This window comes from Peromyscus californicus, unplaced genomic scaffold (assembly GCF_007827085.1).
Source record: "Peromyscus californicus insignis strain IS unplaced genomic scaffold, ASM782708v3 Scaffold_5__1_contigs__length_169319896, whole genome shotgun sequence".
In the NCBI taxonomy this organism is placed as follows: Eukaryota; Metazoa; Chordata; class Mammalia; order Rodentia; family Cricetidae; genus Peromyscus; species Peromyscus californicus.
Genome location: NW_026294573.1, coordinates 121971925 through 121988667, shown reverse-complemented (window position 1 = coordinate 121988667; position 16743 = coordinate 121971925). Strand labels below are relative to the sequence as shown.

The 16743-nt window shown below is 36.5% G+C and overlaps 1 protein-coding gene across 17 annotated transcripts in view; it reads right to left on the bottom strand.

Moving 5' to 3' along the window:
* LOC128096701 (uncharacterized) overlaps positions 1–16743 on the bottom strand; it is an 868750-nt gene that overhangs the window by 530412 nt on the left and 321595 nt on the right. For all 17 annotated transcript variants that reach the window (XR_008213714.1, XR_008213715.1, XM_052716602.1 and 14 more), the window contains one exon: positions 15767–15887. Coding sequence is in view for 4 of the 17 variants with exons in the window: in XM_052716602.1 (XP_052572562.1) it covers positions 15767–15806 (40 nt within the window). In the remaining 13 variants the exon portion in view is untranslated. The remainder of the gene's footprint in view (positions 1–15766; positions 15888–16743) is intronic.

The following is a 16743-nucleotide window of genomic DNA, read 5'->3' as shown; positions in this document are numbered from 1 at the left end:
GCTCTCTACTGAATGATAAATTGGTCAAGACAGAAATTAAGAAAGAAATGGATTACTTTCTAGAATTGAATAAAAATGAATACACAACATATCCAAACTTATGGGACACGGTGAAAGCTGTTCTAAAAGGTAAGTTCATAGAACTAGGTACCTACCTAAAAAACAAAAACTTTGAGAGATCTCATTCTAGCACCTTGTCAACACACTAAAAGCCCTAGAACAAAAAGAAAAATAACACAATCAAAAGGAGTAGATAGCAAGAAATAATCAAAATTGGGACTGAGTCAATAAAATAGAAACAAGTGCAACAAATAGTACAAAAACATCAATGAAGCAAAGAGTTGGTTCTTTCATAAAATCAGTAAGATTGACAAACCCCTACCCAAATTACCTAAAAGGTAGAAAGGGAATATCCTAATCAAAAAATTATAAATGAGAGGGGGACATAACAACAGAGACCATGGAAATCCAGATAATCATAAGGACATACTTTAGAAACCTCCACTCTACCAAATTGAAAGGCATAAAAGAAATGGGTAATTTTCCAAATACATACCCATTATAAAGTAAAATCCAGATCAGTTCAGCAATTTAAATAGACCTATAATCCCTAGTGAAATAGAAGCATTTATTAAAAAGTCTCCCAAAACAGTAGCCCAGACCCAGATGGTTTTAGCACAGAGTTCTACCAATCTTTCAAAGAAGGGTTAATGACAGTAATCTTCAAATTATTCCAAAAACCAGAAACATAAGGAACATTACACAAATTAAGAGACCACAGTTATCCTGATCCCCAAACCTCATAAAGATCCAACAAAGAACTAGAGACTAATTTTCCTTATGTACATAGATGTTAAAAAAATTCAATAAAATACATGCAAACTGAATCCAAGAATGCATCAAAAAGATAATCCAAGATCACGTGGACTTCATCCCAGAGATACAGAGATGATTCAACAAATAAAAATCAATAAATGTAATCCACAATATAAACAAACTGAAAGATTAAAAACTACATGATAATCTCATTAGATGCACAAAAGGCCTTTGACAAAATCCAACACCCCTTCAGGATAAAAGTCCTGGAGAGTTTGGGATACAAAGGACACACCTCAATACAATAAAGGCAGTTTACAACAAGCCCATAGCCAACATCATCTTGAATGGAGCAAAACTCAAAACAATTCCACTAAAATGTGGAACAAAACAAGTTTGTCCACTCTCTACATACCTATTCAATATATTTGAATACAGTACTTGAAGTCTTAGCCAGAGCAATAAGACAACTGAACTCCTTCAGTTGTGTTATTGATTTTAGCTATTCTGACAGGTATAGGATGAAATCTCAAAGTAGTTTGACTTACATTTCCCTGATTGTTAAGGATGTTGAACATTTCTTTAGGTGTGAGGGGATACAACTTGGAAAAGAAGAAAACAAAGTATCTTTATTTGCAGGTGATATGATAGTATACATAAGTGTCCCAAAATATTCCACCAGGAAATTCTAACAGCTGATAAACACTTTCATCAAAGTAGCTGTATACAAATTTAAACTTACAAAAATTAATGGCCTTCCTATATAAAAATGACAAATGAACTGAGAAAAAAATCAGAGAAACAACATGTTTTGCAACAGCTTCAGATAATATACAATATCTTGGGGTAACTTTAACAAAACAAGTGAAAGACTTATATGGTAAAAACGTCAAGTCTTTGAAGACAGAAATTGAAGAAAATATTAGAAGATGAAAAGATCTCCCATGCTCATGGATCAGTAAAAATAACCATCTCACAAAAAACAATCAACAGATTCAGTGCATCCCTCATCAAAATTCCAACACTATTCTTTTAGATATTGAAAGGACAATTCTCAGCTTCATTTGGACATTTGGAAATACACACACACACACACACACACACACACACACACACACACAAATAATATCAGGATGTATAAAACAATCCTAAACAATATACAAACTGCTGGATTTCTCACCATTCTTGATTTTAAGTTGTACACAAAGCTATATTAATAAAAACACCATTGCATTAGCATAAAAATAGACACATTAACCAATGGAATTTAATTGAAGATCCAGGCATAAATCTGCATAAATCTATACACATATGGACATCTTATTTTTAATAAAACCAGGAAAAATGACAGCTTCTTCAACAAATTGTGCTGATCAAAGTGGTTGGCTACCTGTAGAAGAATCTGAATAGATCCGTATTTACCAACTTCAAATAGATCAAAGACTTCAATATAAAACCAGATACACTTAACCTGATAAAAGAAAAAGTGGAAAATAGTCCTTATTGGCACAGAATAAGATGTTCTGAATAGAACACTGTTAGCACAGGTACTAAGATCAACAATTAGTAAATGGGACCTCATGAAACCAAGAAGCTCTTTAAGGCAAAAGACAAAGTCATTCCTACAAAGCCATAGCCTACAGAATGGGAAAAGATTTCTACTAACTCCACATCTGATAGAGGACTAATGTTCAAAATATATAAAGAACTCAAAAAATAAATATCAAAAGAAAAACAAATAATCCAATTTTCAATAATGGGGTACAGATCTAAACAGAGAATTCCTAATAGAGGAATCTCAAATGGTTGAGAAACACCTAAAGAAATGTTCAACATCCTTAACAATCAGGGAAATGTAAATCAAACTACTTTGAGGTTTCATCTTATACCTGTCAGAATAGCTAAAATCAATAACACAAATGACTGTTCATGCTGTTGAGGATGTGGAGCAAGGGGAACACTCCTCCATTGCTGGTAGGAGTGCAAATTATACAGCCACTATGGAAAGCAATATGGCAGTTCCTCATAAAATTGGGGATTGATTTACCTCAAAATCCAGCTATAGCACTCCTGGGCATATACCCAAAGGATGTTTTACCCTGCCTTCAAAATATGCTAGGAAAGGGTGTCAAAAAGCTTGTGGGAGTAGCCAACCAATATCTGGTTTGAATTAATACTTACTCCACAAGATGGAATCCATACCTGACACTGCTTAGGTGACCAAGAACCAGAGATTAGATAGCCTAGAGACCTAGGATAAAATCAAATAGTACTGGCCTTTAAAAAAAAGTAGTGTTAAAAGGACTTATAATGATATTATGCTATACTCATAGATCAGTGTCTTATTCAGTCATCATCAGAGACACTTCCTCCTGCAGCAGATGGGAACAAATACAGAGACCCACAGTCAGACATTACAGCAGAGAAAGAGGAGAGAGAGAGAGAGAGAGAGAGAGAGAGAGAGAGAGAGAGAGAGAGAGAGAGAGAGACTTTGGATCAACTCAATTCTAAATGGAATATCTCCTTTAAATCTCTTCCCTCAGAGCTCAGTGTACCAAAGGGAAAAGAAGCAGAAAGAGCCTAAGAGTCAAAGGAGATAGAGGACACCAAGAAAATAAGGTTTTCTAAATCAACACAAGCAAAGCTCATATGAATTCACAGATGCAAATACAGTGTGCACACAGGGCCTGCATAAATCTGTGTTAGGTCTTCTGCATTTTTATTATGGTTTTCAGTTTAGTGTTTTTATGTGATGCCTGAGTACGTGAACAACTGGAACTCTGGTTCTTGTTGCCTTCTCTTGGACTCTTTTCCTTCCATTGGTTTGACATGTTCAACCTCAATATGATGGGATTTTTTAAATCTTATTGTATTTTATTGTTTTACATCTTGTTGTTATCTCTTAGAAGCCTGTTTTTGTACTAAGGAGAGATAGAAAGTGAAAGTGAGTGGATCCAGATGGGAAGAGAGGTGGGAGGAACTGGGAGAAGCAGATGATATATTGAGTAATATGCAATGGAGTAACCAGGATATATTGTATGAGATTGTAATCATCATATATAGAGGAATTATTGGGATATACTGTATGAGAAAACAATCTGTTTTCGATAAAAGGGGGAAGACAATGCTCTGATAATATTTGTGTATTAGGAGACTAACTTTGGCTGATTTGTAAGACATGAATTGGTTCATGAGATATATTTAAAAGCAAGTTAATTTTCAGGACCATCAACTGAAATTCAACTGCTGAGTCTCAAGAAAGACTGATCGTGGCTTTACTAAGGATAAATAGACTGGAAATATTAGGTGGAAAAGTGCCTACACTAATGAGTCCTTTTATTATAACCACTCACAATGAGGAACCAACTTGGCTAGACAGTGATTTGGGCTTCAGAATGATAACCCTGCTTTCATTTGTTTATAGACTAATGGAACAATCAGGCAGAGGTGAAGGGCTTGCCAGTTGAGGAACAAAACTGTGTCCTTCTCTTACATTTCTTGGAAAAAATATATTCTTAATCCAAACACAGGTGCCCAGTGGGTCACTGAATGGACAGCCCTGGGATTCATAAGAGAATTCTGGCACTGACAAACGGAATCTGTCTATACATGAATGATGACTGAGGATGATTCCAGCAAAGTACACAAGGACACAGTAGGACAAAAAAGTAAAGAATGCCAGTATCCTAGTAAAGTAAAAGATGAGAACCTTCAAATAGTGGTGAGAAGTCATGACCAAGACAAGAAAGTGAAGAGAATATGGTATCTTAGAAGCCAAAGAAAGGTAATTAAGAGAGAAAGCTAACAAATGACAACTGAGAAGTCAAAACAAATTATTTCTAACAGTGCTGGATATATTGGAATAAAAGCTATATGCCTCTGTGAAAAACTGATTCCATGACATATATAACTCAGAGCCTGTGATTACCAACTTTCTATATTTATGGTCTTTTCCTAGGACCCTCCACTTGTTAGAAAAAAAACATTTTCTTCCCAATTATTATATATTTTTACAAGTGATTTAGCTCATTGCTTAATGTAATACTCTTTAGAACAATAACTCATATGCTTAACAAATGCATCATGGTTATATACCAGAGATTGTGTCTAGATGAGCTTTCTATTATATGTACACCTCACCTCTGAAACTGATTATCACGCCATTCATTGCCTTCCAAATCACTAATAAGGAAAATGACCAGGGGAGGTAAAGTGTGAAGTACAGAGCACATATTCCAAGAGCATACAAACATCTATTAGAAAGCATATTTGCTATATAACCAATCAATAAGTTACTAACCTGCCTGCCAATGCTATATTACAGGCTACATGTCTCTAGACTGTTCAACAATTTAGAATTAGACAGTCCCAAACACCTTGTTGGACATTTATCTACACTAATTCTACCACAGTAATTTGATGGACATATTTCATGAAAATAGCAAAAGAATACTAATAATTTTAGTATTACTTCAACCCAGGCTAGTTGAGAGTGGTTATCATCTTATCTTTTCACAAATTACTTTAGATATATAATATACAATAGAATATTTTAGGTCCAAGTGTAGTTTACTGGCCTATAGTTGATAGAATTACATTTCTTATTTTGACAAAGCATGAAAAAACTAAAATTACAATCGTTTATCATTTCTCTTGATTACTAAAATGTTACCCATACATCTTATCAGTGTTCAGACATTGAATCCACCTAAATGAGCAAACTTAAATATACTCAGACTGTTGATCTACTCAAAAAAGTATGTTTAGTTTCCTTAGGTTTTAATTTTGTAAACTACCAAAATTCCACCTTATTTCCAAAATAATAGGAAGATCTCTGTGCTCTGGTATTTTATATTATAGTTTCCTGGAGTTACACTCCATCTTTGTTGTTTAATTTTATTGTCATTTTTTCCAAAGTTTATTTAAAATATAAAATGACTTTACATTAATATGTACTTGAGTTTATATTTCAGATATTTTTCATAGGTTGTGTCTGTTTCAGAATATGATTTCTTGTTATCAGGAATAACTTGAATATCCCTGGTGGACTTACTGGGAAGACTACATTATCTATTATTCAGTAGGCTTGCTTGAGCATCCTAAAACTACTGCTCTGGATAATTAATAAATAAACCTGGCAATAAAATTATTCATGTGGAACCAAAAACAAAGTAAATATATTTATTTGCCAAAAAATTCTTGCAGGAGCATTATTAAAGAAACATATCTATTATTTTCTTTTATTAATATGAAGCTTAGTAGTCTTAGGAGTCAGTTACCTTGTATATCAACTAAAATACCTCTTTTCTGTTAAAGTCAAGAGGACACAGTGTAGCATTATTAAAAAGTGGTTCATTTCTTGTTACGGCAATACACCTTTGAAGGGCACAGAAATTATTTTAATTGGATAAATTAGGTATTCTTTGTGTCCATATGGAGTGCTGAATTTAATGATTTGGTTGAATGGATGTCAGTGTTTCTGTTCAATCTTTCAATTAAACTAATGTTAATCTTACACTTTCTAAAGAAAGCTTAATGACACAAGATAACTGTGATGTCTCCAGGACTTGCAATGAGGTCCCCGGATAGAGGTGAGCCAACGTTGTTTTTCTGAATAATTCTGCAGCAAAGAGAAAAGCTGAGGAAATTACAGCTCTCAAGCTTTCCTCCCTTTCAAACACTTTGGACCAACACTAAAAGATGTACATCTGTCTGTCCTATCACTGTATGTGGTACTATTTACACATCTCTGTAGGGCCTCTTTATAAAGTTATTGATTAACTTCTTGGCCTTGTTTTTTTCTATTTATTATTGTTGTTATATCTGTTAAAAAATAAGGATACTTTTGCTTACTTTATTTGGTAAGTAATAATTTTTAAATATATGTCACATTAGAAGATTGTTCCTGTGACTTATTGTCTTTTAAAATTATATAAAAATATAAAGTTAAAAATTATTTAAATCATTTTATATTGCCTATGATATTTCAAAATTATGATGGCACTTCAGAGAAACCAAGGCTCCAGTAAAATGATTCAGAGAGGCTGAGAGTTCTGAAGACTCTTCAACATCTCTGTCAGCATTGCCCATCAAAGGGGATCCACCAGCAAGAAAACAGGGACATTTTTCTGGTGTTTTTAGAAGAGGTGTATGCTTTCAAGCTGAAGAACACTTGAAAATATGAAGAAACTCCAACAGTTGTAAACCACAGTGTTTACCATGCATGTCCAGAAATCCAATTCATTCTCTAAATAAAAATATTACAACCTTTAAAATATAAAAAGTCTCCTCACTGAGAAGCAACAATCCATACTTTAGAATTCATCTATGATATCTTTCTGTTAGTCCATGCAGATTAAGATTTTTCTGATAGGAAGAATTATCCCATGTATAAAAGAAGATTGCTTATGTAAATTCTTCTTGGACAATTATTCTAAAATTATTTCAGCATTCCTTTCCACCTATCCTGAGTCCTTACAGGAGTCATCTGAATCTTGATGAATTATATGTACTTTGATAAAAACATAAAACTCTATCTTCTCGAAAGTTGTTTTTAGAAGAAAAAAAAAGTATGCTCAGTATACATGAAAATAATTCTTTCTCTGAATCTACATATGTGTATATTGGGCACATGAAGAATGGAATCTGGCTTGAAAGCATTTGTGCAGTTTAGATAAGTAAGCAGCCAACTAAACTGTCCAAGATATAAAAATTACACTGCAGAGATCTGCTACTTAACGGAACTACCCTTATTATTATAGCAATCATTGCCTATGTCTATACAAAACCTGCTCTAGCACCAACTCTAGTATCATCCACATTTTAGAAAATTGTACTAAAATATCAACAGTAGAGGTATCCTGATTCATTTCTGTTTCACTATTTTTCATTTTCCCTCTCTGTAAACAATCTGTTGTTTTTCTAATTCAAAAAATTTCTTACACAAAACAAAACATTTTCTATGTCTGGCATTGCCAGGCATACTTGATAGTTACATAATTTTTTAACTACAGAGATAAGCCATGACATGGGCATCATTGTGCAGTATTTACTAACTACCTAAAAATGGAAATCAGAATCTAGAAAGATTCAGAAGCTACTTGGAATACAAATAAAAAATGCAAATAGTTAAACATCTCGAACAAGTCATAGATCCCTTCTAAAGCTCCAAAAGAGTGTGATTTGGAAGAGAGGACTCTCATTTCTGATTCTTCAGTCATTAGACCTCCAGTGTACAGAACGCAGTACACTGTTGCAAACAGAGCCCTCAAACTTCTATTGCTGAATAAGTGCCCCAGAAGATAGCTGCTTATATTGAGAGTCAGCTATGGAGTAAAATTTGACTAGAGAAAAGACTTAGTTCATAATATCCAGACCAAGTCTTCAGATCTTGATTCTCCTTCCCTTCAACATAAGAGTCTCATGATTTGTAGAAGCTGCACAGACAGAACTGAAAGAAAAACTGTGGTTTTCATTGCATCTCTCATTCAATGAAGGCAGAGGAGATTGCACATGTCATTGGAATTAAGAAACCTGGCTTAACCCTGCTAATACAGCAAATTATTATTTTAATCCAGTTTCCTAGTGCTAAGGGATGCCTGGCAAATATATAAGAAGAAATAAACTGTTCTTCTGCTCCCAGCTGCACCACTGTTCTTAAAAGACTGCATTCTTTTAAGTGAATCTCAGAAGAAAGACAGTTGCTATTCCTCAGACTCTAGCAGGTCTTAGGGAAATACCAAGGATAAGCATTCATGGCAAGGATGGAAGATGTTTTGGAAAGAATTTTATGGTGGCTTGTAGCATAAATCTTAAAAGTTCTTATTAATAAAATCAAACTTGGAGCCAGGTATTGGGGTGAACACTGGAATATCAGAGAAGCAGAACAAGCCACAGCTTCCTCACCTTGCCAGTTCCTCAGCTGATCCTGTTTCCTCAGACTGGAAGCCTCTGGGTCCTCATCCAGAATGGACCTCAGCTGAACTGCTGCTAGAAGCCTAAAAGCTTAACCAGCTAGTTCCTGGTTTTCATGCCTTATATACCTTTCTGCTTTCTGCCATCACTTCCTGGGATTAAAGGCGTGAGTGACCATGCCTGGCTATTTCCAGTGTGGCCTTAAACTCACTAGAGTTTAGTGATAGCATTAAAGGTGCGAGTGCCACCATTTTCTGGCCTCTATGTCTAGTGGCTGTTCTTTTCTCTGACCCCAGATAAGTTTATTAGGGTGCACAATATTTTGGGGAACATAATATCACCACAGTGGCTCAAAACATAATTTCCAAAAGTAAGTCCACATAATCAAATAAAGAGAAGGGGACTATTTTCCTGCTTAAAGGTACACAGAAACATTGCACAGAAGGGAAAACTAAAAGCAATTCTACAGTGCTAAAGAATAATTTACCTAGCAGACATAAGAAATAAAGACACTGATGCTGACATGGATAGCAGCCATTATGCAGGAATGAGTTGACACTAAAAATGGTGTGTCAATTTGAAGGTTATACTAACAACATTTGAATGTTAAGATATTAAAAACTGATTATTACACCAAATATACTTAATCTCACTCTAGCAATTTTAATTCATCATTGCTTTAAACCTTTGAGATTAATACAAAGGTGAACTAAGAAGATATGAATCCTCATATGGATGAAGCCTCTGTGAAATTAGCAGGTAGCACCACCGTGGAGATTGGGGTTGGAGAAATTCTGGATTTATGTTTTCTGATTTACCAAAACTATGAACTCAACGTGCTTGGAACAGCATAGGCATCATATCACGACAAATCACTAACATAAAGACTGGACCATACAGTACATGTATGAAGGGAGCTAATAATTCTATAGTTACACCAATTAGTAGTATGTGATGATATCTGACTTTCATTCTGAGTGAGGTAACCCAGACCCAGAAAGATAAACATGGTATGTACTCACTCATAAGTGGATATTAAGAATAAAGCATAGGATAATCAACCCACAATCCACAGTCCCAGAGAGGCTAGATAACAAGGAAGGCCCAAAGAGGAATGCGTGGGTTTCCCTGGGAAAGGGAAATAGGAGAGATCCCCTGGATAAACTGGGGAGAGAGAAGGAGGGAATGGAGGAATGTGAACTTGAGGAAGCAGGTTGGGCACACTGTGTGCAAGAGGCAAGTTGGGGGCAGGACACGGAGCAGGAGAGTAACAAAAGAGACTGCTTGATAAAGGGGGCACATTTGGGAGTTAGGGAGAATACTGGTACCAGTGAAACCCCCAGTAATTCACAAAGATAACTCCAGCTAAGACCCCTAGCAATAGTGGAGAGGGTGCCTGAACTGGCCATCTATTGTATTCAGATTGGTGACTACCCTAATTGTCATCAGAGATACTCTATGCAGTAACTAAAGGGAGCAATTGCAGAGATCTGCAACCTAGCACTCAGCTGAGCTCCAGGAGTCTCACTGAAGAAGGAGAGGAGGGATTGTACAAGCCAGGGTGGTCATGACAGGAGAACCACCGAGACAGCTGACCTGAGCTCCTGGGAGCTCATGGGCTCTGGAACAACAGTTAGGGAAACTGCATGGGACTGACCTAGGCCCTCTGCATATGTGTGACAGTTGTGTAGCTTGGCCTGTCTGTGAGACTCCTAGCAGTGAGATCATGACCTGTCCCGGGCTAACTTCTAGGAACCAGTCCCCCATGCTGCATTACTTTGCCCAGCCTTGACACAAGGTGGGAGCTTGGTCCTGCCTGACTTAATGTGCCATGCTGTACTCAAGCCCTTGGAGGGCTGCCCTTTTCTGAATGGAGATGGAGAAGGAGTGGAAGCAGAGGAGGGTAAATGAGAAATGGAGGGAGTGGGGAACACCACCAGGAGGAGAGGAGAAAGGGGAAGCTCTGGTTGGTATGTAAAATAAATGGAAAAAAATGCTACTTAAATAAAATAAAATAAAAATATTAAAAAGAAATTTTAAAGTGCTAGAAAGTAAAAAAAAAAAAAAAAAAAAAAAAAAAAAACAACCTAAGGAGGTTAACTACAACCACAGAAACACAGAGAATAAATCTCAGACCATTAAAATCAAAAGAAGGGAAATACACACACACACACACACACACACACACACACACACACACACACGTTGTGAGATATTTATTTACACTGTATGAAGGTGTATTATTGTAATTGGTTTAATAAAAAGGTGAATGGCCAATAAACAGCTAGGCAGGAGAGGTTAGGTGGGACTTCCTGGCAGACACAGAAACTCACAGGGATGAATCTAGGCTCCCATGAGATGATAGCTAGACACCAAGAAAGTCAGACATACAGAATGGAGGAGAGATAAAAAAACCCATGAAGGAAGATTAAGGTTAGTTTAGATTAAGGTTAATTTAAGTTATGAGAACTAGTTTGGAACAAGCCTAAGCTAAAGGCATAGCTTTCATAATTAATAATAAGTCTCCCTGTCATTATTTGGGGGCTGGCAGTCCAAAGAAAGTCAGACAAGAAAATCCTACTTCACACACACACACACACACACACACACACACACACACACACACACACACCAATAACAACAAATAATTTTCAAAAATTTGGAAAGATTCAAAAATTGCTGGTCACTGTTATCTCTTAACATCAGTGGTCTCAATTCCCCCATAAAAAGACACAGGCTACTAAAATCAGGAACGAGGCAAGGCTGTCCACTCTCCCCATACTTATTCAATATAGTACTTGAAGTTCTAGCCAGAGCAATAAGACAACATATGGAGTTAAGGGGATATAAATTGGAAAGGAAGAAGTCAAGCTTTCCCTATTTGCAGATGACATGATAGTATACTTGAGTGACCCCAAAGATTCAACCAAGGAACTGATACAGCTTATAAACACCTTCAGCAATATAGCAGGATACAAGATCAACTCAAAAAAATCAGTAGCCCTCCTATATACAATTGACAAAGAGGCTGGGAAGGAAATCAGAGACACATCACCCTTTACAATAGCCACAAATGACATAAAATACCTTGGGGTAACACTAACCAAGCAAGTGAAGGACCTATATGACAAGAACTTTAAGTCCCTGAAAAAAGAAATTGAAGAAGATCTCAGAAAATGGAAAGATCTCCCATGCTCATGGATAGGCAGGACTAACATAGTAAAAATGGCAATCTTACCAAAAGCAATCTACAGTTTCAATGCAATCCCCATCAAAATACCAACACAATTCTTCACAGACCTGGAAAGAATAATACTCAATTTTATATGGAAAAACAAAAAACCCAGGATAGCCAAAAGAATCCTGTACAATAACACAACCTCTGGAGGCATCACAATCCCTGACTTCAAGCTCTACTATAGAGCTACAGTAATAAAAACAGCTTGGTACTGGCGTAAAAACCGACATGTGGACCAATGGAGTCGAATTGAAGACCCTGATATTAATCCACACACCTATGAAGTATAATTTTTGACAAAGAAGCCAAAAGTGTACAATGGAAAAAAGAAAGCATCTTCAACAAATGGGGCTGGCATAACTGGATATCAACATGTAGAAGTCTGCAAATAGATCCATATCTATCACCGTGCACAAAACTTAAGTCCAAGTGGATCAAAGACCTTAACATAAATCCAGCTACTCTGAACCTGCTAGAAGAGAAAGTAGGAAGTAGTCTTGAATGCATTGGCATAGGAGACCACTTCCTAAATAGAACACCAGTAACACAGACTCTGAGAGAAACAATCAATCAATGGGACCTCTTGAAACTGAGAAGGTTTGTAGAGCAAAGGATATGGTCAACAAGGCAAAGCGACAGCCTACAGAATGGGAAAAGGTCTTCACCAACCCCACATCTGACAGAGGACTGATATCCAGAATATATAAGGAACTCAAGAAATTAGACATCAAAATGCCCAACAGTCCAATTAAGAAATGGGCTATAAAACTAAACAGAGAATTCTCAACAGAGGAAACTCAAATGGCTGAAAGGCATTTAAGGAATTGCTCAACATCCCTAATTATCAGGGAAATGCAAATCAAAACAACTCTGAGATACCACCTTACGCCTGTCAGAATGGCTAAGATCAAAAACATTGAAGACACCTTATGCTGGAGAGGATGTGGAGCTAGGGGAACTCTCCTCCACTGCTGGTGGGAATGCAAGCTTGTACAACCACTTTGGAAATCAATGTGGCACTTTCTTAGAAAATTGGGAATCAATCTCCCCCAAGATCCAGCTATACCACTCTTGGGCATGTACCCAAGGAATGCTCAATCATACCACAAGGGCACTTGCTCAGCTATGTTCATATCAGCATTGTTTGTAATAGCCAGAACCTGGAAACAACCCAGATGCCCTTCAACTGAAGAATGGATAAATAAAATGTGGTACATATACACAATGGAATACTACTCAGCAGAGAAAAACAATGACACAATGAGGTTTGCAGGTAAATGGATGGATCTAGAAAACTCATCCTGACTGAGGTAACCCAGACTCAGAAAGACAAACATGGTATGTACTCACTCATAGGAGGATACTAGATGTGGAACAAGGATGACTGGACTGCTACTCACATCACCAGGGAGGCTACCTGGAAAACAGGACCCCAAGAAAGACACGAGGATCGCCCAATGACGGAGAAATGGAAGAGATCTACATGAACAGCTTGGACGTGAGTGAGGGTAATGAAGGGCGAGGGTCGAGCGAAAGAGAGCTTAGGGGAGCAGGAGATCCCAGCTGGATCAACAACAGAGAGGGAGAACAAGGAATAGGAGACCATGGTAAATGAAGACCACATGAGAATAGGAAGAAGCAAAGTGCTAGAGAGGCCCACAGAAATCCACAAAGTTACCCCCACAATAGAGTGCTGACAATGGTCGAGAGACAGCCCGAACTTACCTACTCTGGTGATAGGATGGCCAAACACCCTAATTGTCATGCTAGAAACCCCATCCAATGACTGAGGGAACTGGATGCAGAGATCCATGGCTAGGGTGGAGCTCTGGGAGTCCAATTAGCAAGAAAGAGGAGGGTTTATATGAGTGAGAATTGTTGAGACCAAGGTTGGATAAAGCACAGGGACAAAGAGCCAAATGAATGGAAACACATGAACTATGAACCATTGGCTGAGGAGCCCCCAACTGGATCAGGCCCTCTGAATAGGTGAGACAGTTGATTGGCTTGATCTGTTTGGGAGACATCCAGGCAGTGAGACTGGGTCCTGTGCTCAGTGCATGAGTTGGCTGTTTGAAACATGGGGCTTATGCAGGGACACTTTGCTCAGCCTGGGAGGAGTGTACTGGACCTGCCTGGACTGAGTCTACCAGGTTGATTTCAATCCTCGGAGGAGGCTTTGCCCTGGAGGAAGTCGGAATGCGGGTGGACTGGGGGGAAGGGCAGGGGATCGGGAGGGGGGAGAACAAGGGAATCCGTGGTTGATATGTAGAACTAAATTATATTGTCAAATAAAAAAAAAAGACACAGGCTAACAAAATGGATTCAAAAACATGATCCATCTTTCTGTTGCATTCAAGGAACACAACTAACATCAGAGATAAACAATACCACAGGATAAAGCATTGAAAAAAATATTCTAAGGAAATGGACCTAAGAAGCAAGTTAGTTTAGCTATTTTGATATCTAACAAAATAGACTTCAAACCAAAACTAATCAAATGATATAGAGAAGGACCATATATACTCATCAAAGGAAAAAATCTACCAAGATGACATTTAAATCCTTAACATTCATATCCCCAAAACAAGAGCAACCAAGTTGGTGAAAGAAACACTACTACAGCTTAAATCGCATATTGACACTCACACACTGATACTAGGAGACTTGAATACCTCACTCTCACCAATAGACAAATCACCCAGATTAAAATTAAACAGAGATATGCTGAAGCTAACAGACATTATAAACCAAATGAACCTAACAGATATTTACAGAACACTTCACCCAAATACAAAAGAATATACCCTCTGCTCAGAAACCTTGGAACTTTCTCCAAAATTGACCACATATTCAGACACAAAGCAAGTCTCAACAGATAAAGAAATTTCAAAGAACATTCTTCATTCTATCAGACCACTACAGATTAAGGCTGGGTATAAAAAACAACATCAACAACAGAAAACTTACAAACTTATGGAAACTGAACTGTTCTCTACTGGATGATGAATGGGTCAAGACAGAAATTAAGAAATTATACACTTTCTAGAAGTGAATAAAAATTAATACACAACACACCCAAACATATGGGAACTGTTCTAAAAGGTAAGTTCATAGCACCAAGAACCTACATTTTTAAAAAGGGGGTTTTGAGAAATCTCATACTAACATCTTAACAGCACACCTAAAAGCCCTAAAACAAAAAGAAGAAATCACAACCAAAAGGAATAGACAGCAAGAAATAATCAACTCAGGTCTGAAATCAATAAAATAGAAAGAACTATAATAAGCAATAGAAAAAAATCAATCAAACAAGGAGTTGGTTCTTTCAAAAATCAGTAAGATTGACAAACTCCTACCCAAATTACATAAAAAGTAGAGAGAGACTATTCTAATTTTAAAAATTAGAAATCAGAAAAGGGCATAACAACAGAAACCAAGTAAATACAGAGAATCATAAGGACATATTTTAAAAACCTGTACTCCACCAAACTGGAAAAATCTAAATAGACTTATAACTCCAAATGAAATAGCAGAAGTCTTTAAAAGTCTCCCAACCAAAAATTTCCCAGAGACAGATTGTTTTAGCACAGAATTCTATCAGACTCTCAAAGAAGAGTTAACACTAATACTCCTCAAATTATTCCATAAAAAAGAAGTAGAGAGAACATTGCCCAATTCATTTTAAGAGGCCACAGTTACCCTGACACCCAAACCACATAAAGACTCAACAAAGAAAGAATTATAGGATAATTTCCCTTATGAACATACATGTAAATATTTCAATAAAATACTTACACACCGAATCCAAGGACACATCAAAAAGATCATCCACCATGATCAAGTAGGCTTCATCCCAGAGATACAGGGTTAATTCAACTTACATAAATCATTAATTGTAATCCACCATATAAAGAATCTGAAAGACAAAAATCACATGATCATTTCATTAGATACAAAAGAAAATGCTTGGACAAAAATATAACTTCCCTTTATCATAAAAGTACTGGAGAGATTAGGGATGCAAAGGAAATACCTCAGCAAGCCAATATGGAAAACAAGCCTATAGCCAATATCAAATTCAATGGAGAGAAACTCAAAGCAATTCCACTAAAATCAGGAACAAGACAAGGTATCCACTCCCTCCATACTTACTCAATATAGTATTTGAAGTCTTATTAGAGCAATAAGAAAACTGAAGGTAACCAAGGGGATATAAATTGGAATGGAAGAAGTCATACTATCAATATTTGCAGATGACATGATTGCATATACAAAAGATCCAAAATATAGGAAACTCCTATAGGTGATAAACTCCTTAAGCAAAATAGATGAATACAAAAGTAACTCAAAAAATCAGTAACCTTCCTATAAACAAATGGCAAATGAATTGAGAAAGACATCATGGAATCCACACTTTTTATAATACCCTTAAATAATATAAAGTGTCTTGGAGTAACCTTAGCTAAGCAAGAGAAAGAACTGTATGATAAAATCTTCAACTCATTGGAAATTGAAATTGAAAAGATATCAGAAAATGGAAAGATCTCCTATACTCATTGTTCAGTAAGAATAACATAGCAAAAACTGCCATACTACCATTAGCAATCTACAGATTCAATGAAATCCCCATCAAAATTCCAATATTATCCTTCAGAGATCTTGAAAGGACAAATTCAGCTTCATATGCAAACACAAAAAACCTATAATAGCTAAAACAATCCTGAATAATAAAATAACTGTTAGAGGTATCACTATTCCTGATTACAAGATGT